The sequence below is a fragment of the Catharus ustulatus genome, chromosome 1 (assembly GCF_009819885.2).
Source record: "Catharus ustulatus isolate bCatUst1 chromosome 1, bCatUst1.pri.v2, whole genome shotgun sequence".
Lineage (NCBI taxonomy): Eukaryota > Metazoa > Chordata > Aves > Passeriformes > Turdidae > Catharus > Catharus ustulatus.
In genome coordinates this window covers 134857154-134882898 of record NC_046221.1, presented here as the reverse complement: position 1 = coordinate 134882898, position 25745 = coordinate 134857154, and the positions used below count along the sequence as shown (strand labels likewise).

The following is a 25745-nucleotide window of genomic DNA, read 5'->3' as shown; positions in this document are numbered from 1 at the left end:
AGGTGGCTCCTGTGAAAGGCTGCCCATGGGGCCGGAGATGCCAGCCCCGATCCACGCTGCCAAGGGGAGAAGGGGACCGGCTGCGACAGCAGAGCGGCGGGAGAGCCCCAGCCTCGGCCCCGCCTCGGCCCCGCCTCGGCCCCGCCTCGGCCCCGCCTCGGCCCCGCCTCGGCCCCGCCTCGGCCCCGCCTCGGCCCCGCCTCGGCCCCGCCTCGGCCCCGCCTCGGCCCCGCCTCGGCCCCGCCTCGGCCCCGCCTCGGCCCCGCCTCGGCCCCGCCTCGGCCCCGCCTCGGCCCCCCATCGGCCCCGCCTCGGCCCCGCCTCGGCCCGGCCCCGCCCCGCGCACGCGCGCCGGTACCCCGCCGCAGAGATTGCGCGAGCCCAGTAGGCGGCGCTCTCGCGTCCCTCCCTTATCCCGGCCCGGCGCGCGGGATCGCGGCGGGTCGGATCTTGGGATTTTCTCTTCCCGGCCCAGTCACATCCCGGCCCGCCGGGGGCTGCCGGGCGGAGCTCCAGGATGTGGAAGCTGGTGCCCGCCTCGGGAACAGGTGAGGGAGCGCCAGACGCCGCCGCCGCTCTGGCGGGCCGGGCCTGGGCACTGCGGGCCCCCTGCCCGTCCCGCCCGGCGCCTGCGCGCGTCCCCGGCCGTGCCGGCGCGGCGCTTCCCTTGGGCTGGCTCCTGCCGGGCTCGCTGTCCGATGGTGCTCTGAGTCCGCGTCGCTCTGGGCCTTCGTCCACGGCGGAGCCTCCGTATTTCCCTGGAGCACTGCCGATCACAGCTCCTGTTAAATTTAGTAGGGCTTATTTTCGAACCTGTGTGGGATGTGTTAGGGTGCTGCAGGTTAGAGTCCTGCTTTGAAATACCTCAGAGTTGAGCTCAGAGGCAGCAACCTCAGAAACGGTGTTTAACTGTTGTGTTGATGTTTTAAGGACCGGGTGTTGAACTTCATGGTGTTTCTTGCATGCAGAGTTTTGAAACTAAATCGCCTCTATACTTCTCTTCGTTTTCTTGTCTATAGGAGCTTTAGTAATAGGTATCATATAATAAATACATACATTTCTTTCTAAGTGCTTGTAAGGAACACACCTAATAACTGCATCTACTCTCTGTTTCCTGGTTCACTGTAAGGAAATTTTGGATGTTTGATTTATTTCCTGGTCGATACAGCACCTAATCCTGCTGAAATAAACTACCTGGAGAGCTCTTGAGTGAATCAAAACACTCTTCATTCTATTCACAATGATCATTTCTGCACAGTTCATATTTGGAAAGTTATTTGCCAGGGTTGATAACTGGAATTTGTCTCTACTTACTCATATTCACCAAGAAACATTTTATGTTCTGTTGACCGGTGGTAGCACATCTCAGGGAGAGAGTCAAGCCATTCACTGGGAAGCCACCATGGGGACAGGTACAAAGCAGACGCTGAAGCAGAAGCATTGATCAGAGGCTGAACTTACTAAGTATCTATTTGATTTGAAAATCTTGCATTAGGACATCTGAACCTCTTAATCAGTTATGAATAAATAATATAACCTCAAAAAATTATGTACCCTTGCAAAGGTATCTTACATTGTGGGGATTTTTTTTCTTCTAAATGTTACACTTAATCTTCAAGAAAGTATTGGTAAAAATATGTTATTCTTGAAAAAAGTGTGCTGCCACTTTTGAAACTGCTTTGTCATACAATGTATCCTTTTATGGTAGACAGCAAGGGAGCAAGAAATAAAGGTTTTCTGTATAAGCTAAATGCATAATTCTAATCAGCCTAATCAGAATCACAGAATGCAGAGGGACCCAAAAGGATCATTGAGTCCTGTTCTGAAGTGAATGGCACACAGAGGGATAAAACCCACAACCTTGGCATGATTAGCACTGCTAATGTTCTGACCATTAAAGATGCTTGGCAAAACTGGAATTTAAATGTACTACAAACTCCTCAGTGTCTCTCCTACGTGCTTCAGGTATTTTGGTGTTTTTTCTTAAACTGGTATTTTTCTGTCTCCTGTTTGATTCCAGGAGAGCCATATCGGCTTCTAAGCGGTGTAGAATATGTTGTTGGACGCAAGAACTGCACAATTTTAATTCAGGATGATCAGTCTATCAGTCGAAGTCACGCAGTTCTGACTGTAAATCAGTCTGAAACAAGCTCTGTAAGTAGCCACCATTTTACTGCATTATCAGTGCTCTGTGGGGATAATTCAGGCTGCCATGACCATGCATACTCTTGTTTTGCTCTCACCAGTGTTATGCTTGGAGTAGAACCATTGATCACCTGTCTTTTTTTTTATCTTGAAATTTATTTTTCCCCCCTTAGGATGTTTGCTTTCATTGAGGAATTTAGTGGTATGATTTTAGTAGTCCAAGCTTCCTTTTATCCCAGAGTGAAGATTCAAAGGAATTTGTATTAAAATAATCATAGAAGGAAAATTATGCAATTAAGTTTCATTACACAGGCAAATTTTAGGTTCTGGGGAGTGCTTCAGTTGTTTTACTGTATACTTAGTTTCAGTTTCACTTCACATCATTAATTCTGTATTTGCTTAGGGCACGGGAAAGAAAAATGTACCAAGGAGAGTTAGCAATCAGCAATTTACTGTCACTAAGTGTTGTGACATATATGGAGGTTTTGAAGCCACACAGTAATAATTTCATTTATGTAGTCTTATGTAGTGTTTAAAATAAATATGCAAAATATATTTGTCCCTTTAATACTGCAACTATTGAATGAGTCCAGCAGAGGGCTATGAAGATAATGAGAGGACTGGAACACCTTAGTTGTGAGGAAAGTCTAAGGGATCTGGGCTTGTTCAGCCTCAAGAAAAGGTGACAGAAGAGACCTCATTAATGTCTCTCAGTAGCTGTGAGAGTGTCAAGAGAATGCAGCCAGGCTCTTCTTGGTGATGCCAAACAATAGGACAAAAGACAGTGACAGAAACTGGAACCCAGAAAGTTGCACCTGAACATGAGTAAGAACTTTACTCAGCACTGAAACAGAGTACCCAGAGAGGTTGTGGTGTCTCTGTCTCTAGAGATACTCCAAAGGAGTCTGGAAACATTCCCGAGTAGCATGCTATAAGGAAACCTGCTTCAACAGGCGGGTTGGATTACATCACCTCTAGTGGTCCCTTCCAACCTCATCCATTCTGTAAAATAGCATGTAACTGCATGGCAGAATTTCATAAAAACAAGCTGTCAGTGTTCTCACTGGCTTGTGAACCACTTTGGAAATCTGACAGTATTTAACTTCTTCTCAAGAGATGCTGGTGTCTCCATTTCCTGCAGTTTGGAGAAGACTAGCATTCCTCATGGGAGGAAGTGCAACAAAGTGCCCTCAGGTGACCTCAGGCTTTTACAGTAATTTCGTGACCATAAGGTGCACCGGACTATAAGGCGCACTTGTTTTTTGCAGCGAGGCTCCGCCCCCAGCTCCCCCCGCGCAGTTGCTGGCCAAGGCCCCGCCCCAACCCGGCAGCCATGGGCCCCCGGGCCCGCCTGTACCCGGCAGGGCCGGGCTATGCCCGCCGCCGCTCCGTGCAGCGTCCCCAGGGCCCCGCTGCTCCGGGAGTTCCCTGGCGCTCCGGGTGACCCGATGCCGGCAGGCTTGCCCCGTGCCACCGCCGCTCTGATTCCAGCGGTTTTCCCCCTCCCCGCACAGCGGCCACTCCGATTCCGGTAGCTTTCCCCCTCCCCGTGCGGCAGCCACTCCGATTCCGGCAGCTTTCCCCCTTCCCGTGCAGCAGCCGCTCCGATTCCAGCGGCTTTCGCCCTCCCCGCGTGACGACCGCTCCAATTCCAGTGGCTTTCCCCCTTCCCGCGCGGCGGCCACTCTGATTCCGGTGGCTTTCGCCCCCTCCGTGCGGGGGGGCGCCCCGATGCCAGCGGGCTCGCACTTCCGGGGTGGCAAATGTCGCAACTTTGTACATCAGATAAGGCGCACCGGACTATAAGGCGCACTTCCGGGTTCGAGGGAAAATTTCAGTCAAAAGGTGCGCCTTATAGTCGTGAAATTACTGTACTTACTATTCAGTCCAATGCCCAGGATAGAACTGAGTGATAGGTGAAAAAAATAATAAATCTCAGAGCCTTGCTAAATTGCACTAGCTCAGGCTTTGGTCCAATGAATGACTGCCATTCACAGTCTCCAGAAAGACAAAGTGTAGTCTCCAAAAGATGAAGTGTAAGAAGCACAAAAGTTCTAAAGCTAAAAACATGTTTATTTTCTCTCATTCCTTTACAGTGAAAAACAGAAGATAAATAATTACATATAGCAACCCTCATCATTCAAAGTTTTTATTTAAGATGGTATTTTGTGGGCTGCTTCTTATTTATCCATTGCTTTGTTCCACAGTGATAAAAACTTGTTTCTGATAAAACTGTCTCATTCTGATAAACTATAATGGCTTATTTACGTTTATTTTCAGAGTCAGTCTCTCTCAGTACCTGTATTAACAGTAAGAGATACATCTAAGTATGGTACCTTTGTTAATGGATCAAAACTCAATGGTACTTCAGTTTCTTTGCAGTCTGGTGACAGAATCAACTTTGGAGTCTTTGAGAGCAAGTTTAGGTAAGTGTTTTGATTATAAAATATCGAGTGAAAATTAATTATTTAGAAGAGTGTTTTAGCACATCATACAGCTTTGCAAGTGATACAGCAGTGATGAATTTTTAGAAAGCAAAGGAGGTGAGTAGTATTTTGCCTGTGTTCCACACCTGCTTCTGAAATAGTTTTACATATATTTTTACATAATTTATTTTGACAGTAGGTGATTAAACTTAGATAAGAAAGCATTGGCATTTTAGAAGTTATGTCATGTACAGTGAGTCGTTTCAGTCTCTTTTAGGCAAAGAACAAAATCCTACACCAAACGAAAAGAAGGGAGAAAGGTTTACAGTTTGTGGGAGCCCTTGTTAGCTGTTCATAATGTAATGAGAAAAGGACTGACATTGCAGTAGGATGTGAAGTCAGCTTGATCTTTTTCTGTGATATGGTGGCCAGTGCTATCTGTTTATTTATAGGAAGTGCTTCTGGAAATGAAGTAAAATCAATGTTAAAGTAACCAGAAGGTGGCTTTGTGCCTTAAAATTTTATTCAGTTTTATCAGTGCTGCTGGTATTATTTATTGTTAGAAAAAACTTGTCAATCTCCTCTAATTACTACAATAAAGTAATTTTTTATATTTTAGGTAAACATACTTGAAACACGATACAGAAATCATACCTTGAGACCAGATACGTCATGACTATTTTACTGGAAAGTTTACAAAGTAGAAAAAAATCTAAATAATTTAAAAATTAAATAATGGAATTTTGTATGGAAGATCTAAAATATATATATATAAAGGCTTATGGTCAAGAATAATGGCAATGTTAGGAAAATGCTACTTGAAATTACATTCTATGACACTTGTGTTTTTTAAGTACTAATCTGTTGGTGACCTGTCCTGTTGAACATACTTGAACACACTTTTGCTTTTGGAGGCACACACTCAAATTGCTTTTGATATTCCCAGACCTTGCACTATTCTTGAAGGACTAATTATATGTGATGTCTGTAAAATAGCCACAAGTCCATAGAAATATTTCAGACATCAGGTCAAATTGTTGTTAATTTTTCTGAATAAAAATTAGTATTTTGTTTTTTCAGGAAATTTTAAAGCGGGAAGATTTTATTTTTCTCTAGATTAGAGTATAGGTCTTTTTTATTTTGTTTCCTTTAGATTTCTGAGAGGTATAAATGGGATAGTTAAGTCAGTTCTGTTCATCATAATGTTTGACTTAATTAACTTAAGCAATTCTTTTGCTTGTTCTTTGCAGAGTAGAATATGAACCTTTGGTTGTCTGCTCCTCGTGTTTAGATGTAGCTCAGAAAAATGCTTTAAATCAAGCCATCCATCAGCTTGGAGGCCTTGTGGTGAATGAATGGACAAAAGAGTGTACCCACCTTGTAATGGTGTCAGTAAAAGTTACTGTTAAGGTATGTTGAGCTTTTCCCTGTTGATAGCATTGCTCTGCAGTTTTCCCCACAAATGCTAATTAAATTCTAAACCTGTTCAAGATTTTTTTTCTCTATGAAACTGTAGTCAACTCTTCGTTTTCCAAGTTTAGCTGTGTGTCTTCATTTTCCAAGTTTAGCTGTGTATATCAACAGGATGTTGAAGGGAAAGAAAACAAAAAAAGCAAGTTTTGAACACCTAGGGATTTTTATCAGTTGCCTTCTACATTTTCATAACTTTAATCAATAAAAAGCTAGGTTGTTAGAAGCAAAACAATCCTAGAATCACAAATCAGTATTGTTTTATTTGTTTGATATTTTCCACATCTTAGATCTTAAAAAGCTAATGTCAGTCGAACCATATGCTAATTGAACTTTTTCTATGCAGTAAATTTGTATTTTCTGGGGTTTTTTTCAGACTATATGTGCTTTGATTTGTGCTCGACCAATTATAAAACCAGAGTTTTTTTCTGAATTAATCAGAGCTATTCAGTCCAGGCAACAGTTGCCAAATCATGAAAGGTAAGTTGCCAAATCATCATGTTTACTGTGTTGCAGAATGAAATTCATGGGGGTTAGATTATCCAATAACTACACATTTATCTGATAATTTTTGACATAATGTGCAATTCACAGTAATTTTATTTGTGGAGGAATCCTTAATATGATTAACATTTTAATATTCCAGCAATTTTACTATTCTCATCCCTGGAGTTAGAAAATGAGCTCTGGAATTTACTTTATGCTTAGATGTGTTCCTGTCTCTGAAAAGGAACTTGTTGGTATTTAAATCTTGCTTCAAACACTTCTGGGAATTGATACATAAAAATAAAGATATTGCACTTTTTTATAAAAGGAATAGTATCAAGTTTATTTCATTACATAGATATATCTTCCCAGTGTGCTGTTGGTTACTGAGTTTACAGTAAACTTTGGTCAGAACAGAGTTAACCTGACCATTGAATTCTCTGAAATAGAAGAGGTTTTTAATTATCTGTTGAGAGATGAAGTGCAAGTCATGTGCATTTGCCTTCACTAATTGAGAATAAAATATTCATTGTTTTCATGGTTAAATTAACTTCAAAAGGGAATTCTTAATTTGGAATTATTAAATGTTGCAGAATAACCAGAAAAGCTATTTTCTCAACGAGAAATGTAAAATAGTCACAATATGGTATGTGACAATTTCATCAGAGCCCATACTACTACTCACTTTACCTTGAAAAGGGAGACATTTGTGTTTTGTTTGGGGGTTGTGGTTGTTTTTTTATTGTCTGAACGCATGGTTTATACAGGTGAAAAATTCCCGCTCTGTATATACATCCATATGTGCATAAATATGCGTATATGTTAGGAAATGGCAATTTATTTTCTTTAGTAGGTGTGTTACTAGCCATTGGTAGAATAGTTTGAAGTCTGATCCTTGGTAGATACTAAACAAACTTCTGGTGCACACATGGAAATAGAAACAAAATGAAAGGATTCACAATAAGCTGTGCTTGATATGTGGTAAAATATATTTCACAGAACATGACACTACTTGGTTAGAAAAATGCAGATGCCCATCTGGAGTCATGAGTGGGAAATAATCTTTAGTTTCTAGATGCTGCTTTACATTAGCAGAGTTTATGTAATATGTCAAATCAGTAATCTGTGAGTGGCTTAAAATTCATCTGTTCTTCAGTTTCAGAAGAAAGGGAGAATCTGAATGAATTGCAACTTTCCCTTCTACTTAAACTTTTACATTGTTTTCTGAGGATGTAAGAAGGCTAAACAAACTACTTGGTACTCTGAAATACTTTCCTGGGAGATCTTTTTTTTTCTTTTGTAGTACAGGTCATACAAGCCATCAAAAGCTAGTATTTGGTTGTGCAACTTGAAAATTGTTTGGTTGAGTATTACCTGGTGGTAAGGCTGCTGTTCCTGTGTCTTGTAGGAACAAGTAAACACTGTATTTGTCTGGCAACCAGGATGTGTGTCCATTTAATGCAGCAGTGACAGTGTAATTGGCTTTCAAGTGCTCCCTAAAAAAGAAGCAGATGGATATGTTTACCTTTCTGAGATATTTTTGCTAACTTTTAAGATACTGAGAGGACCTGAACTGGCTGAAAGGTAGTGACACTAGCAGTATATACATTATATAGCTTTCAAAGAGAGTTGTAATTTTCATTTTCTGTTCTTGCAGCTTTTATCCTCCAGTTGATGAGCCTTCCATTGGTACTGAAAATCTGGATTTATCTGAGCATCATGAAAGGAAAAAAATATTCAGTGGAAAAACTTTTATATTTCTAACTGCCAAGCAGGTAATCAGGCTTTTTACACTGCAAAAATATTTCAGGGGTAGGTAACAAAGTACAGATCTGTTCACTCTGAAATCACACTCATTTCGAGTTCATCAGAAAATAAGGAATTCTGTGTATTTATACTACAGTACAATGGCTTAAACAAGATAGAGTGTAGAGGAGGAGCATCTGCAGTAGTGCATCAGTGAGAAACACTGTATTGATAGTTCTATATTCTGATACCTCCAAAATGACTGCATTCTAAGATTTTTTTTCACTTTTTTTCGCTTTCTCTCTTTAGCACAAGAAACTGGGTCCAGCAGTTACTCTTGGAGGAGGGGAAGCAAAGTTGATGACAGAAGGAAGAAAAGAAATGCCTTTACTACTTTCTCCTGAAGTTTGTGTAGTTGATGTGGGTTTGACAGACTCTCAGGTCTCAGGATCTGTCTCTATGACAAACAGGACTGATTCCATTCTGACTGTCTTAGAAAGGTGCAGCATTGTTCTCTTGTACAGCGGTAGGATAATTTCAGAATTTCTACAGAGACTTGGTCATGGCATTTTCATACATATTTAAGCAGGAGGTTGCTTATAAAGAGGGCATTTTTTCATTGTTCTGGGTATTTGGCAGAACAACTAAAACTTCTTGAAGTGGGAAAGAAAGGACTTTGCAATTCTGTGAGAATTTGATGGAATTTCTAGATTCTTTTTTAAATTTTTCTGTAGAACTGAGTTCTACAGAAATTCATTGTAATGAAGCAGCTTTGAAATTACAGGCAGCAAGTAGTTCCTCTAATATATTCTAAGAATGCAAAATAGATAATTTATGATAGTTCATTAATTATATGTACTTCATCAAAAAGAGATGAGATGGCACCTTGAGGTCATGTGATTTGTTGTTGTGTAATTATTTGTATACAATGTTTTTGAAGAACACCTGTTAAATGCGAATCAGTTTTTGTTTTGGTGGCAGGTTTTGTTTGAGAGGGCAGACTGTGTTGTAACATTATAGATGTTAGGATTATCATTATGCCGTTTTATCAAAACAGTAAAACAAATCTCAATCCTTAACATGTAAGCCTAGTTCCCCTAAATTTTCCTGCTAGGTAGAGAAGACAGTGCTCAGTCTTTCCTCGTGGCTGTAGAACAGAAGAGGGGTCAGGTCTTCCAAGTATCTTTTCACACATTTTTTTAATCAGAGGTAGAGCATAATTGGTTAAATGCCCAAAAACCAGGAACAGAGAGCTGTGTGGGTCAGATTACTGGAGCTGGACAGTGGCCACAGCAGCAGGAAACAAGTGAGTTCATTCGTATAGGACTTGGCTATAATGCAGGATAATTGTGCTGACTTAGTCTGTTGGAAAAAAACTGTAGTGTAGGCTGGGGTTTTTTTGGGTTTTTTTTGGTAGGAGGAATGGAATATTTTGAAATACTGAGTAACCTTTTTTTTGTTTGTTTTTTTTTTAATTTGCATATTAACAGCAAGAATCTTAGGGCAATTCCAGAGGCAGAAATTGGATTGGCAGTTATCTTCATGTCTACAGAAAAATACTGCAACCCTCAAAAGCAACCTACTTCCAAAGGTAATTGGAAGAAGGGTAGTAGTGAGTTAAAGAGCCTCAAAGAGGCAGCATTTCTTTTTGTGTAAGAGAAGCAGTTGTGATGTTCAAGTTGTTCTGTTTTGCAAGACCACTAAAATGAGTGACATTCTATGGAAAATGTATATGGCTCCAAAGAGGTAGTTGGCCTTGCAGTAAGTTGCAATGAAAATTATATTGCTCTTAGATGTAAATAAAAAAGTAGATCTAAAACTAGCCTAAAAGGCAGACACACAGAACAGTGACCTTGAAAGGAAAGATAAAAACATTCATATTTTTAGGCACCACTGAATTCATATGTATGTGGTAGTTTGAATTCTGTCTTTTTGTAAAAGACTGGGGTAATCAGGAAGTAAAAGATGAATGTCAGAAATCAAGAGGACAAGAATGGAAATAATTTATTGAGGTTTATTTAAGGTTTGCTTTCTTCTTTTTTACCCTTTGCACAAGTCAGAATTTGCTTTAGGAAAATACAATCACCTCTCACAGAGTTCAAAACTAAAAATAATCTTTCCATAAGTTAAGACAATGAGACATGATTGCCACATTTGCTGAAGTAGTTTGGAAGTGGATGTTCCAAGTCTTGACTTGAAGCTTGTATTTGCTAATGTGGTAGTAATAAAAGTCTTTGAGAGACAGAAAGAGATTTTGTTTGTAAAATCATCTTTTCGTGCCTCTTCATGTTATTCTGTATTTTGTTGCTATGAAATTTTCAGAATTATATTTCATAGGTTCTGTATTGTTCTAAAAATGTTGTATCAGGTAGAAAATGCTACTATTATTTTTAAAATCAAAGAAAAAAATCCATAAGCTTGTCTTTACATGTAGGAACATTACTTACTTGAAAAATCTATTTTGAATAGAGAGAGACATATGCAGTACTGGCAGAGATGCTGATTCTTGTTTCCAGTCTGAATGATTCGACTGGATAAAAGTTAAGTGGTCTGAAATTGTGTAAATAATTGTGTAAATAAAGGGAGCACTGTTTAAAATTAAAAAACACTTGTATCCCGGATACAATAACCATGTTAGAGATTGTCGTAAAGGAGTAAATACAAGGAATTTTATGCTCTGATAGTTTTGCATGATCTACATGTTACATTATATATATTTTATTTTTTCCATAAAATATATACCACATGATTTTTTAAGTACATTGTGTAAATGCGTACATTGTGTAAAATATGTTTTCCCATTATGCTTCATTTTTATTTAAGCAGTATTCCAGTACTTGATCTATGGAATATTTAACTAAATCTGAATTCCAGAATATGGTTCTTTAGAACTATTTGTCAGGTTTTTAAATTAATAAATCTACTTATTTTTTAATTAAAACTGCTTTCAAATAATTTTACAAAGATCTCATGTGATCAGGTAATGTGTGATAGCACGTTCAAAGAAACAACAGATTTGATATTAACCTTTGAATTCTTCTCTCGTGTTGGTCTTGCAGCTGTACCTGGAAGTTCTCCTGCATCAGCTGCCGTAGGCCGAGCCATTTCCCAGAGTCTGGCTGTGGATGAAACCGTAATGCCAACTGCTGCAGATAGCAGCACCTTATGCATAGCTGATACAGAAGAGCAGACATGGTAAAGTATTAATGGAAATTTCTAAGCTAATACTTGCAAATAAACCAGTCCTTTGTGGCAGAGGAACTGTTAGAAATGCTATTCATGAAATTGTCACTTGTCTGGAGTGAGATAATTTCTGCTTATGAGTACTAGATTACAGAAAGCATCCCACAGGACTTAGATGACTTCCAGATGCAAATGTGAATACTGCTTATCTGTCTTGACTGTCTGAACTATTATAGATTTTCAAGCCATTTCACAGTTATAAAAATATATTGATCATAGCAGATTTTGCAGTTTGTTTTTAGCACATTGTTTATAAGTTTAGTTAAAGTACAGGTATAACTTTTTTAAAAAGTGTATCTCTGATTTGATGTATCTCTGATCCTGTCTGTCATTAAGTATTTCTTTCCTTTCTAATCTAGTATGGAGATAGAGAAAAATACCCAGGTGCATAGACAAAGGAAAATGGTTTTCCAGGATACAACTGCTGTAAAGAAAAACAGTGGCACAAGTAGCAGTGTAAATGCAGGAACATCAATACCTAGAGGGAACAGAACATCTGGGTTCAGTCAAACAAGTCAGCCTGTCTCCCCATCTAAAAGTTCAGAAGCTGGCAAACCTTGTGCGAGTGCTTCACGTCACCAGTCGAACTCAATTACAAATTACTTCCCAGTTTCTAGAAAAAGGTGCGTTGAAACGTTCTTGGCATTACTTCCCTTATTGGTATGCTCATCCTGTTTCTGGAAAATTTTGACTCAAGCAATGTATTTTTAATTTGACACATACTTAAAAAGGTAATTTTTAGGTTGAGTTCCTAGAACGGAAGGTTTTTCCTCAAAGGTACTTCAAATTTCACAGTGCAGTCTGTAAAACCCTGGAAGCTATTATGTTGTGGGTACTGCTAATAATACTCAAGAATGCTTTTGTAATTTCTTTATTTTGTAATTTATTTCTGGCTTAGGGAAAGAGCTGAAGAAGAAGAAACATCTGTACCCAAACTAGCAAAACTGGAGGAAAGGTCATCACCTCTTCCCAAGTGCACTGAATCCACAGCTTCTTCAATCTGCAACAGTGAAGCAAAACAGCATCAAAAGAAAAGTAACATCCTGGACCCAAACCCAAATTTTGCAGAAGACATGGGTATAAAGCTTATGAGGGAAAGTGTCAAACTAACAAGTGATAGAACAGACACTAAAACCACTTCTGGTGAAAATCATGCATCAAAAAAGAGAAAGGAAGTAGATGATTTATCTGAAGATCCAGAAGCACTAGAAATCGTGTTTGGAAGTGGAGACATAGACTGGGAAGATCAAATGTCAGATTATGACCAGGAAACTCAAAGAAATAAACGAAGAAAATGTTTGGAAACCAAAGAAAGCAGAATTCCAAAAGTAAATGTAAATCAAAGAGAGGAAAATAAAGTGTTGGTAAGTTTTATATTCTTCTCAGATGCCTAATCTTGAAATTTGAAACTTTATTAGAAGGATGCACTTAGCTCCTTCTAGGAGGAGGCTGCCGGCATACAGAAAGTGATTTTGTAAAACTTATGTAAAATTGCTTAAATCTTGTACATCAATTTTTAGTTTAGAATGATTCATCTTTTACTTGTGAACATTGGAGTTTTACACCTGCCTAAATGTTTTTTCATTCTTGGTATTTTTTTCTTTGTGAATTGAAAGCTGCTCGTGTTCTGAACTTTTCCTCTTTTTTTTTAACTTTATATACTGTAAGTAGAATAGGAGAATATATCCCTTGTCCAAGAAAAACTTCTCATATTGCTTGTTGCAATTATGATGCTATTTATTCTAAGATATTCGCAATTATTTTTATGTAATTAATTTTCTGAAGAAACTTCTAGTTGACCTCTTCTGTTGAATGCCACAGTAGTGTGCAACATCTTTCAAATCAGTCTTTTGATATCGTGTGAAAGATTACTAAAATTTCTGTATAAGAAATTTTAAACCAAAACCAACAAAAACAATAGCAAAACCAAAACACAGTTTGTGTTTTTGTGACTATTTTTCTGATTTTGTTTTTGACACTAAGGAAATTTTCCAAGACGTTTGGAGAAAACAATATACCTTGAGTTAGTGGTCAGTGTATTAATAAAAAGAAAAGCAGGTTTGTAAAATAAAACAATGCTGAGAGTTCTAGACTATTAACACTACAATAGGAATAAGAGAACAAGTTTATCTTTTATTTATTTAAAATATATATTTTAATGCTTGCTGTCCAGTCCATTTACAATGTAGGCTGTGTTTAAGTGTTTAAAAGTTTGAATGCATGATTAATTGCAATTTGCAGGATTCCTTGGACCATATAAGAATTAGTAGTGGCCAGTGCATCCTTAGGTCAAGCCACCTTCACACCTTGTTGATGCTTTGCTGGAGCTTGCTTCTGGTGAAGTGTGAATGTCATTATAATGCTTTTTTTTGTGTGTGTTTTACTGACAGGCAAACTTTAAAAGACAGGTTCTATAATTTAGAGAATTTTGTTTCTTGCTTTTTATACTATTAGCAAGTAGGTTTATTAGGTCTGACCATAGTGACAGACTGAAATTGGTGCTTGGAATAGTCTATTGTTTGGTGCTTGGAAAGTTTTTCTAGTCTTAACTCCTTGTCAGGATTCTGAAGGAGAAACAAAAATTTTGTGTGCAACTAAACTGGTACTTTACCAGATACGCATTTAAAGATTTTTGCAGAAAATAAGTCTTCTCATAGTTTAATAATGACCTGCTTTATCCATGTAAAATATATTTCCAGTGGACTAGGAAGAAAATTTCATTATACAGGCAAATTTGATAACTATTTTCTGTAAGTGTAGATGCATCTTGTACATCTGGCAAGACAAAGAATGTGAGTAATTGACTCCAAACCCACAGGGTACATAAAGCTGATCTGGTATTTTATCAACCATTGAACATAATTTATATAATGCAACTCTTGTTTTGAACTATAGGATTTAATCAATCTGCATAATACTTTCTTGTCCTGGTAATGAAATATCCTTTCTGCACACATGTACATTTCAAATATGAAATTGAAAATGCTACATTTTATATTCAAAAGCTTTTACAGTTTTCCAGAACCTATCAGGACTTGAACATTGTACAGATGGACAATATAATAAAGAAAGAAAAAACCTGAAGTGAGCAAATAAAGAGATTTTTTTTTAATAGAGAAGACCTTGAACAATTGTTACAGTGTGCATAAAATCATAAAAAATTTGAAGTACAAGGCACCTTTTGTTCTGTCTAAAAATTTATGTTGCTTTGAATGTGTTTGTTCTAGCATAAAGAGCAGAAAACAATTTTATATAATTCAATTCCCATTTCATTTCAGTTTTATATTTAAAAAATTTTTTAATCAAATAGAAAGAAGAGGAGCTTGGATCAGTTCTAACTTCAGAAATGAAAAGTAACATCAAGCAAGAGTCACAAGACTTGGTAAGCTAAGTGCAAGTTTGAACAGTGAACCTTAAAAAGCAGTACAAAAACACATCAAAATTTTGCTCCTAAGAACATAGTATTTTTGGATCCTATTTCAGACTAAAGGAGTTTTGGAAGATTGTACTCCTTAACATAATCATATGTAAATTTGAATAATGCAGTCCAGCTTGTGCACTATGAAGTTCATCTGTGTGCTTCTGTAATGGCATTTGGGTGGATACTTAAAGGTTACTGAAACTACATGTGTTTGTGTTAAGTCTTCAATATACAGTAATTTCACGAATACAAGCCGCAGCAATTTGACAAAAATTTTGGTGGAAACCCGGAAGTGCGGCTAATAGTCGGGGGCGGCTAATATGTGAATAATTTTCTGACATTTACAACCCCAGACGTGCCAGCCAGAGTGCCGAGCCAAGCACCTGCCAGTAAAAGCCGGCATTCTGTGATTGTTACAGTGTTACTGTGTTGCCCTGGCTCTCTGCAGGCAGCACGGGGGGCGGGGAGAGAGGCAGGAGAGCTCTCTTCTTCCCTCCTCTGCCGCAGCCCGGGATGGGGGGAGGGGGGTGCGGCGCGCCGCCATTGCCGTGGCCCGGGGAGGGGGGGGAAGTGCACGCCGCCATTGCCGCGTCTCGGGGAGCCGACGGGGGCCCTGCGCCGCCATTGCCGCGGCCCGGGGAGGACGGGGGGGGGGGGGGGGCGCCGCCATTGCCGCGTATCGGGGAGCCGACGGGAGCCCCGCACAGCCATTGCCGTGGCTCGGGGAGGAGGCGGGGTGCTTTGTCCGCACCCGCCGCCGGTGCCACGGGCGCGGGAAAGCTCCATCCCCGCCCACCGCCGCTGCCGTAGGAGCGGGGGAAGCTCCGTCCCTGCCTGCCACCGCGGGGCAGCGCCGACCCGGGGTGACCGAGCCCAGTGGCAGCGGCGGCCGGCCCCGAGCGGCAGTGCCGGGCTGGGCCACCTGGCCCCGTCAGCAGCCCCTAGCGGGCCGAGCCTGCACAGCCTTAGCTCAGCCAGTAAACCCCGCCCTGCCGCGGTTCTGTTACTAATTGCACACGGGTCCTCGCTGCGAACGACAGAGCGGCTTATATTCGGGTGCGGCTTATCTATGGACAAAAACCGAAATATTTGCCAACACCCAGAGATGCGGCTTATACTCAGTGCAGCTTGTATTCGTGAATTTACTGTAGTTGATAATTGTATTGATGTATTTTTAGATTACTACTTAAAGACCTGCCAGGGATGTAATCTTGTCTGCTGTAAGATCACAACTAGAATAGAAGAGATGGAGCATTGGGAAAATAGATGTAATATACAGTGATTTACAGTAGATAGCATGCTAATTTTTTGTAGGTGAGATGAGGGAAGGAGAGGGGAATTGCTTGGAGTGGTAGTGAAGCAGAAGAGGAGGAGACTAGGCTGAATGAGACTGAAATAAAATTCTGAAGAGATAAAGAGTGTAGCCTGTTAACAAGGGGCAGAATAATACCTTTTCACTCATATACAAAAAACAGCCCAAGAAGAGGGAATGCTGAGCAGGTACACCAAAGTGCAGGGTCAGCTCAGATTAAAGGACTTTTAGTTACATTTTGCTATAAAACAGCTGTACTGCATCTGGGCTGGAGCTGTCCTTGAACAGCTGTCCTTTAATATTACTTGTGAACTTTTCCTGCACCCAGACATCCTCTGGAATCCATATAGATGCAGCCCCAGGCAGCAAAATGTGCATGCAGACTTGCTGGCATGTGAGCATTCTCATGGAAAAGAAAAGTTTGGTGCATTGATCAAATTCAGCTTACAGCCCTCGAGTTGGTCAGATATTTGTAGGCTAGAACTGAGCTGAAGATGTTCAGCTTTGTTTCACTTGTGTTTTTAAATACGTATTTAAATACTCCACGGCAGACAAGTTTACTCTATTCACGGTGTACAAGGAGGCCCGGAAGTTCATACATCCTCTTAGATTCTAGCACGGCTACTGCTTCCCCTCACTGTTTTGTAATCCTAACTTTTGCTTAGCTCTGCTCACCATAATTTCCCTACAGTTTGTACTGTTAGATATGCTGAATGTTTGTTCACACACTTGAATGCTTCTTCCTTTTTCTTCCCACATAAGAACCACAGCAAACTGGAAGATGATTCCAACAATCTTCCTAGCAGGCTTTTGTTGACAGAGTTTAGATCGCTGGTTGTCAGCCATCCAAGACAGAACAGTCATCTTCCTAGAAATACCAGCTATGGGGGAAAGAAAAATTTCAAAATGTTCAAAAAGGTTAGTGTGTTTTTTAAATGGTCACAAGATGGCACTATTTAAAAATACTAAAAAGTGTTGCCTTTAGATTGTAGAAATATATTACTGAAGATTTGATAATAGCTAAAGAAAGAAACAATTTAAATACCATATTATACTGTAAACAGATATTTTGTTAATTGATGGAAGAAGTACTAGGTTGACAAAGGTTTACCTCGTGGTAGATTACTTAGATACTTGTACTCCCTATTCCAAGCTGTAGCTTGGAATCAGTTGTTAAATGATAGCTACCATAAGTACTGGTTGTACCTCCAAAAGCTAGCAATTCCATTTCTCCGAAGACCTGTATATACAGCACAGACTAATTCAGAATCCTTCATTTTAACTAATAAATCTTGGATTTCTAAATGGAACTAAATCTGTATCATACCAAAGTAAGATGATTGCTTGCTTGGGTCCTGAAGACAATTGCAAAATGATTCTTAGTGTTCAGTGTAAAAGTACCACTTCAGTTTATATTAAAAATAAAATAAAAATTAAAATTGTATATTAGAAGATGACTAGAAAGGCATTTCAGTAAAATACTGTTCATAGAATGTGATCACATAATACTGCTTCCTGGGAATATGCTCTCATTTTTAGATAATGTTTTAATTTTCTGATATTTTCTTTTCCACCACTTTGTAACAGATGCTTATGCAGTCTGACAATAAAATATAAACTGATTTTTAGCGATATTTTAAACGCCACTTAATGCACTGTGAAATTTATTTAGCATATTTAACTTACCAGATGTATTTTTGTTTGTTTCTCTTGGTAAAAGGAGGGAGTTAAGAGCTTTCTGTAAATGCTTTTCTAACTTCAATCCCTTTTAAATATGGTATTTTTTAAAGAAAGACTGCCTGACTTTCTTCTGTCTGAATAGACTTTTGTTAAAATAGATCTTTACTTGCTCTCTGCTTGCCTTGTAGTTGTAATAATTTTTTGTCCGACAGGTAGCTTACCCTGGGGCAGGACAACTTCCATGCATTATTGGAGGATCAGATTTGATTGCTTACAATGCTAAAAAGAACTCAGAGCTAGAAGACTGGTTAAGACAAGAATTGGAGGTAAGAAATTACTTTTTAAACATGTTCAAATAAAAACTTGACTAATGTAAGTGATCATTACTGGAATACTTCAGGATTTTATTTTTAAAATAAAACCTCAGCAGGTTGGTTGTCCTCACATGCTCATGGGAGCATGTACAGTAGTAAAGTTACTGAATGTCAGAGCTCAGTGGGAACACTCATCTTTTTCTGGTTGTTTAAATTAATTTTGCATGCAAGAATCATATAATGAGAAATATTTATAGAAAGGAAAATCAGTAACCTAAATGAGAACAATCTTTTGATGAGTAAAATAAGTGCTATGTAAACTTGTGACTTGTAAAAATGTGACAGGGAGCTAGAAACAATTTCTATATGGCTGTACTCAAATAGTTGTACAGTACAGCTGATATTTTGTTCTTGTACTGAACAGAAAATGCATGAGTAAAACTCTGTTGGAGTATACTGAAGAGATGTAGTAAGAATAAATTTAAGGTATTTTTCTTTTATGCAAATCCCTAGATATAAAAGTCCTAAAAAAACACTTATTATGGTAGTTCTCTAGCACTTTCGTTTTCCAGTAATTTCCTTAAAAATATTTGCTGGTGAGTCATTATTTCCACAGCCTGATTGAGATCTAGTTGCATCAACACTTCTTATCTCATTTTTTTTAATCCCTGAATATAGATAATGTTAATTAAAATTCCCTTTATACACAAATAATCAGATTAAAAAATCTATATTTCTATAATGGCGCTTAAAACTCTAAAAACCACATTTCTAACTGAAATTGACAGGTTTCACAATCTATTCAATTTATTAGCTGGTAGCAGTAGCCAAATTTCTTTAGTGAAATAACTTGTCTAATGTGAATATGCACTAAATGGAGTACATAGAGAAAACTTACTTCTTCAGGAAAAGCCGTGTTCGTGCAGGAATATTGTTTTTCTAGATGGTTTGTTAGAATTATCCTTAACAATCCAATATTAAATAAACTTTCTTAGGAACAAGACAAACGAGCAAGAGAAGAATCACTTGCTGATGATCTCTTTAGGTAAGCATTTTATGTTTGTATTGAGAAAAATGTGAATTTTTTGCATCACATCTTTTTTTGGACAAATTTTGATTTTGGAAAAGACTACTTTGACTATTCTTTTAAAAATTTCCCCCATGTATAGAATGTAGTCAAAGTGATTCAACAATTTCTCTGGGAAAAAATAAATTGCTATTCAGGCTTCATTTAACATGGTGAGGTGGAGGAGGTATCATGAGATGATGTTCATGACTGTTTGTCAGTGTCTCTGTATCCACTCCCAGACAGGGTTGAAGCTGCTGTTGTTCTGATGTGAGGTTTCCATCATGTATCATCTCCTAACTGCTTTATCTCTCCACTCTGCCCCTCCCCATTGAATCCATATCCAATCCATAGAATCTTCCATAGAATTTGCTGTCCAGAGACCTTTAAGCATTAGAATGAATGTGTTACAATGCTACAGCAATAATACCAAATAACTGTTTTAAGAGGTAGTATAGATGTAATGGGTTAACTGCACCACCTAATTAGTGACTTGCCTTCATTTTCTTCTGTCTTCACTCAGAGTCAGGATTAAAAACATGAAGGAGACGAATTTTCTCATGTTTGGACCTGGTTGTTTTTTAAATCTTATCTAAAGTACAGAGAGTTCTGTAACACTTCTAGCTACCATCTAAAAGCAAGCAAAATGGAGATGAATCTAGCTAGTTGCAAGGTCTTTTAAAGCTAAACAGTCCAATAAGGAAATAACACCTATATTATTTATACTTTTGACCCAATAGCCAAACACTTGTGACTTGCAGTGCAGCACTAACTATCCAACCAAAAACTGCTACTGGAAATTATGAAGAAGGAGGAAGCAGACAGAAAGAGACAATGCCCAAGAACCTCCATCTTGTCCCATATCTATTAACTATATTCTAAAATCCCCAAATTCAAAACCCTTCACCATGTGAAATTACACACATCTATTCTAACTACACACCTGTGACTCTAACTCCATCACTCAAATTTGGAAACCTTCTCCAAGGCCTCAAGTCAAAAGCAGTGCTGTCCTGGGGGTCAGTGCCAGAAAGCAGGCTTCTGGATTCCAACATATAGGGACCACATTTTGTTTACCAGGAACTTCATTACTTTCTATGGTTTTTATGTGAAGAAACAAGTGACCGGTGTTCGACTTCTCACCTCTCATGAATTTGACTAACACCAAAAGTTGTGCATTTAGGTAGAAAAATGTATATGGTGAAGAGGGATTCTTTTTCTGAATCACTATCAAACAAACATGATACTACATATCAATACATGTTAGAGCATTCAGAAAATCTTACTGCATTAACAACTTGCTCTGTTCATTAGCAGTTAATAGTGGACCATTTCTTTCCAAGGGTGTACATTTCATTTTTGAAGTCTGAGTTGTGTAGCAACAGCAGTGGCTGCTAATACCTTTCTAGCTATGTGGTGATGTAATTTGACGCAGAAGTTGTCACACTTTCATGTCTAAGCAAAAAGTCTTGATGAATGAAAGCGGAAGTAGGGAAGTAAAACTGCCTGATCATTCAGTTTTATCTGCAAGTTATTCATGCATGAATATAAAACACATGAGAATTTCAAAGAAATGGCAGGATTTTGGTTGACAAACCACAAATGGATAAGGCCAAGGTGTAGCAGTGTCAAGTAGTGTGAAACTATAAGCATATTGTAGTAAATCAGGTAACTATTTAGTATATCCAGAGAGTATCTCAATTTCTAACAGTCAATCAGAAGCTTTATAAAAGGCAGGGTAGGGCTTTACGTAGGAGTACGAAGCAGCAGAAAGGTTTTGTCTGAATAAGTTGTGGCCAAATATACATCAGTGTAAACATGCAGGACCCCTTTTCCCTCCCTCTTTTGTTGTTTTGGTGTCCTTTTCCAGTAAAGAACTTAGTTGGGACATTAAAGGCTTGGAGAAGCTTGTTCATGCAGATTCAAAGGTTGTAAGTAGTTAGGAAATCTGAAAATTTCATTAAAGGTGAAGTTTGTACACAGGTTTCACCTTATGCATCCTTCAGTCAAAGAGTAGTAAGTGTAGTTAATTATAGGAGTGTAATCGGGGAAGGGATTGAACACTGAACTTTGTTATGAATATATAATAAAGCTGTTTGCATCACACTGTATATCTGTATAAACTTTGAATGCCATTGTTTTACTTATTAGTGACGATTTTTTTTGTTGCAGATATGATCCTAATGTGAAAAGAAGAAGATAAATTGTGACCAGGATTTAAAGTGTTTCTCTGGCAAAATCTGCTTTCTGTTCCTTAGGTTTCCTGGTTACAGTATGATGTTCCTATATATGATCATTTGAATATCTCTTATTGTAAGACATATTTTGTAAGTCTTGCTTTTATTAAAGAAAAAAGAAAAGTTCCTTTCACTGCTTGGTACTTACAGATTGCACCATTGTCAAGAACTTCCCATTATTCACTTCAGAGTAATGCTCAGTAAAATACTATAGATACTTAGGGTTTATTTTAGGCATTTTTAATGTTTGGTTGTCAGTACTATTTTGGGAAAAAAGAAGTTAACATCAGGCTATTTTTTTTTCAGAAAGGCTTTGTTAGGTATTTTCAAGGGTATTATCTTAATTGAAAATCTATTGAGGCTGAGATGCAACTGGTATTTGATCATGATGTGATATGATATGGTAGATATGATATGATCATGATATGATTCATAATGAACCACTTCTCTGTGGATTATATAGAGCATATGCTACGCTATTCCAATAATATCTTGCAACTGAAAAAACAGCTTCTTTTTCTTTTGCTTAAACATATATTCATTTACACTTTTAAATCAGTGTGGTTGAATGTTCATTTGCTAAAATCTACTTCGAAGCCAGACAAAGTCTTTAAGAGCTGTTTACCTCCAATTTGGAATTTTAAATTGTATGACTCATTTCTCTCTCTCACACCTTTCCTTTCTGCAATCACTGTGTAAAAATATGGCCTTCAAAATAGTTTAATTAACAGGGAAAGCTATGAAACAATTACCTGTTTGTCGATTAGGAGAGCTCATCTTAATGATCTGAGAACTTGCAATTTGTGAGATTCCCCTGCAAGTACAGTAAGAAACTTTCCAGACTTCCTGCTCAGCTGTATGAAGCCATCACATATAGATAGACGGACAGTAACTCTATTTGCATCCTATTTCAAGAGGGAGATTCTCCTTCCTCATGTGAGGTAGTAATCTGGTTGATGTAATTGAATTGACACAAAATTACTCTCTCTGCTGAGAGCTCTGAGCATACAAAGAAGATAAACTGCCCTGTTTGAAGCTGCTCTGTTGTGTGTCAAATCTAAAGAACAGCATTGCAAGATCTGTGTATGTCAAGACAGCAGATGTGCATGGTTGCAACATGCAGAAAATATTTGGCCTTCCAAAGCCAGTGTTTTCTCAGTTCTGTCTTGGCATCTTCTTGCTGGTCAGCAATGTCCAGAGTGATCCACAAATTGCAGCCCAATACTTCTGAGCTCCACAAAAGCTGTGAGAGCGTTTGTGTAAGGGCACATCAAATCTTATCCACCAACTACCTTTAAAAAGACTGATCTTAAGCAGTTGAAGTTCTTTCTGGAGGAGATGTACTGACTGTTCCACCCTCAGCTGAGTTTTTCTACTCTCACTCTGAGGATTTCCAGGTTTTCTGGCTGAAGACCTACTGGTCCAACAGAGCTCTTGTAGACTGCTGAAGTTTTTGATTGTTAGTAAATTCAAGCAAATAGGTTGGATAGCAGAGTATCAACGGACAAGATTCTTCAAGATTCTTCAGAAAGGCTGTATTTACAATTTTAAAAAACAGCTGGAGAATTTCTGAGGTGAAAAGACAAAAGGGACAATGTATAGGGGCTTTCTACAAGAAAGTAAAGGCTAAAGTCCTTAGCTGCTCAGACTGCAATCTGCTAGGGGCTCAAACAACCCTGGTGGCATAGCTGAGAGCTCTCTTTTGTTCATATTTTATGTTTAGGGCTCTTCAAATCCAGTTTTCCAGACAGTTGAATTTACCAGATTTGATAATTTTTTGTTTTTTTAAATTTAGTATTTAAGAGTTGTGGGTCTCTTTCAGCTCAGAATATTGTAGGATTCCAACTTGAGGGTGCCTAGTAGGTGATACAGTTTGATTTGTAATCCAGTTTCAGCTGCTGTCCAGCTGATGAAAAGCCTGCACATTAGTGCACCTTAGCTTCTGCTATTTCAATATTAAGTTAGGCTTGCATTAAAAAGCTTAGACATACCAACCCCTTAACCATGACTTGAATTGTAACACCAAATTCATGTAACAAGTCCTATTCATTATTCTGGAGTCTTCTTCAATTTTAAGTTATTTTTGGCATGATTCTCGTCTCAAGCCATTAGAAGAAACATGCTTGTTGGCTTACTGGTTTGGCCTTCTATTACTGAAGTTTCCGAGGTAGATGATAAAGGACATGATTACATAAATTCGAATTTCCAGTAAATTACATCAGTATCTGCCTTATCTCTGCATTAACTTCACCTGGTATTTCCTTTATGGTATAGAACATACTGTTGTAGGCTAACCCCATTAGGCAGCTAAGCCCCATGCAGCCACACAGCCCCAGCAGGATGGGAGAGTCATAGAGTAAGACAAAAAGCTCATGGGTTAAGGTATTTTTATAGGTACAGCAAAAGCTGTGAGCACAAGCAAGGGCATCAGCTTTGCATTCTGCAGTTCAGAAATTGTGCTGTGTGCTCTATTTTCACTGTGCAGCTTGTGCTTTCTGGTTTCAACCATTCAGTTTCTGGGAGAGCTTATGTGGTGCTGATTTTCTTTAGAAGGTTAAAAAAAGTTCAGAGAAGATATCTACAGTTTCTTTCATCTGCCACACTGACGGTCTGCAAGTATATTCACCTTTTTGACAAAATAATGCTCTTCACCTTAAAAATACATCTAAGCAAAATCTTCAGCTCTTGTTTCTTGCATTTTTTTGTGTGTAACAGAGTTTGAGGGTTTGTTTGGGATGCTTTTTTGGTAACATTTATTACCTTTGTTCACACTGCTTACAGGAAGGAGATGCACACAATATATAAACTAAATATGCTTTTTTATTAGCAAGGCTCTTAACATACAGTCTTGCATTCAGCAGCTTAGCTGATGAAAACAGTTTAAAGCAGATTGAATTACTCTAGGTACTACTGAAACCATGCATAGCTGCTGTATCCCTGCATGAAAACATGTTTAATTTTCAGTTTAACTCACACCAATTTCAGCTGACTTCCCATTTTCTACGTGGGATGGGGGGAAGCCACAGGTTTTTCTTTTGGAGAAGACTACCGAGATATTCTCACTGTTGAAGTGTGATTTCTATTTCTGTCCATTCACATCTATGAGTCTGTCCTTTTTTCTCCTACTCTTACTCCCCATCTTCTCCTGGAATGGTGGTGGTTGTGCGTCAGGGCTGCCCTCTTTGTTGTGATGGCACCAGTTCCTATTTGTGGAAAGCGTGTTTGCAGTCAGCTTGAGTTCCTCCCTCCAACCACCTCCCCATCAACTTCCTCTGAAATGGCAAGTCTCCTTCCTTGCCTTCATTGCTGATGTGTGTTAGCCTCTATTCCACATTGATTCCTGAGACAGTAGCTGAAGCTTCTACTGTAGACCTACCTCTAACCCACTCACCTGTCGTGCTCCAGTCCATGTTGTACAATTGATTTCTCAGTCTGTATTTTTCCTGTCTCTCCCTCTCCTGTTAAACTGGAGGGAGTCTTGCACTCTCTTCTCTTGCTCTTTTCTATTTCTTCAGTCAATACTCAGTCACATTTGGCCACATCTGGTTTGAGTCAAATTCACAAACTGACTTTTGATTTTCAAATCCAATTGTGTTCAGGTTGTTCTGGTATCTCCTTAGAATTCAAGCCAAATGTGACAGAAAGTGAACCCTCCTCCTTACCATTACTCCTCCCTCTTCCTCTTGCAGTCTTTGTTCACCATCACCACGTTCCAGTGCGATAGTTACAAAAATGGTACACAATATCACATATCCCTGACTAGCAACTCTCTACCACGTGCTTTAGCGCTCTGCCTGTACTGCTCTGCTGCAGCTTTTACTACTGGAATCTGTCAGTCATTGCTTTCAGCACCAGATCCATGCAAAACAGCACCTCCCTCATCCTGAACACTGCAGCTCTCTGAATGCCTTTTCCTCCACAGTTTGATCTTTCATTTGACTTGAGTTCTCTGCTTCTCAAAATCAAGATAACTGGCTTCTAGATGACACTATTTTAATTTTTTTGCCTTCAGCCTATAATCAGTTTTCACACATTAAGATAAAACAAGCTTGGCATATGCAAACCTCAGGAATATTTATTGTTTAATCAAAATAGAGGTTTTGCTCACAAGTTGCTTACAGAAAATCTTCTGTATGTGTTTACATTGCTCATCTTAAAAAAAAAAATAAAAAGTATGATGCAAGCATACTCCAACAAAA

At 38.7% G+C, this 25745-nt stretch overlaps 1 protein-coding gene across 2 annotated transcripts; it reads left to right on the top strand.

The window, feature by feature from the left end:
• The first annotated feature begins 368 nt into the window (after positions 1-368).
• Positions 369-25745, top strand: NBN (nibrin). 2 transcript variants are annotated; one of them, XM_033070416.2, is made up of 16 exons: positions 369-548; positions 2021-2154; positions 4426-4571; positions 5822-5981; positions 6418-6521; positions 8185-8302; positions 8583-8773; positions 9764-9864; positions 11333-11468; positions 11876-12139; positions 12415-12880; positions 14827-14898; positions 17012-17167; positions 18142-18255; positions 19239-19288; positions 21482-25745. In XM_033070416.2, exons 1-16 carry the CDS (start codon positions 518-520, stop codon positions 21510-21512), a joined length of 2274 nt encoding a protein of 757 aa, XP_032926307.1. In that variant the 5' UTR covers positions 369-517; the 3' UTR covers positions 21513-25745. The 2 variants fall into 2 exon arrangements, with proteins under 2 accessions (XP_032926307.1, XP_032926298.1); XM_033070407.2 differs by having other exon boundaries at positions 11324-11468.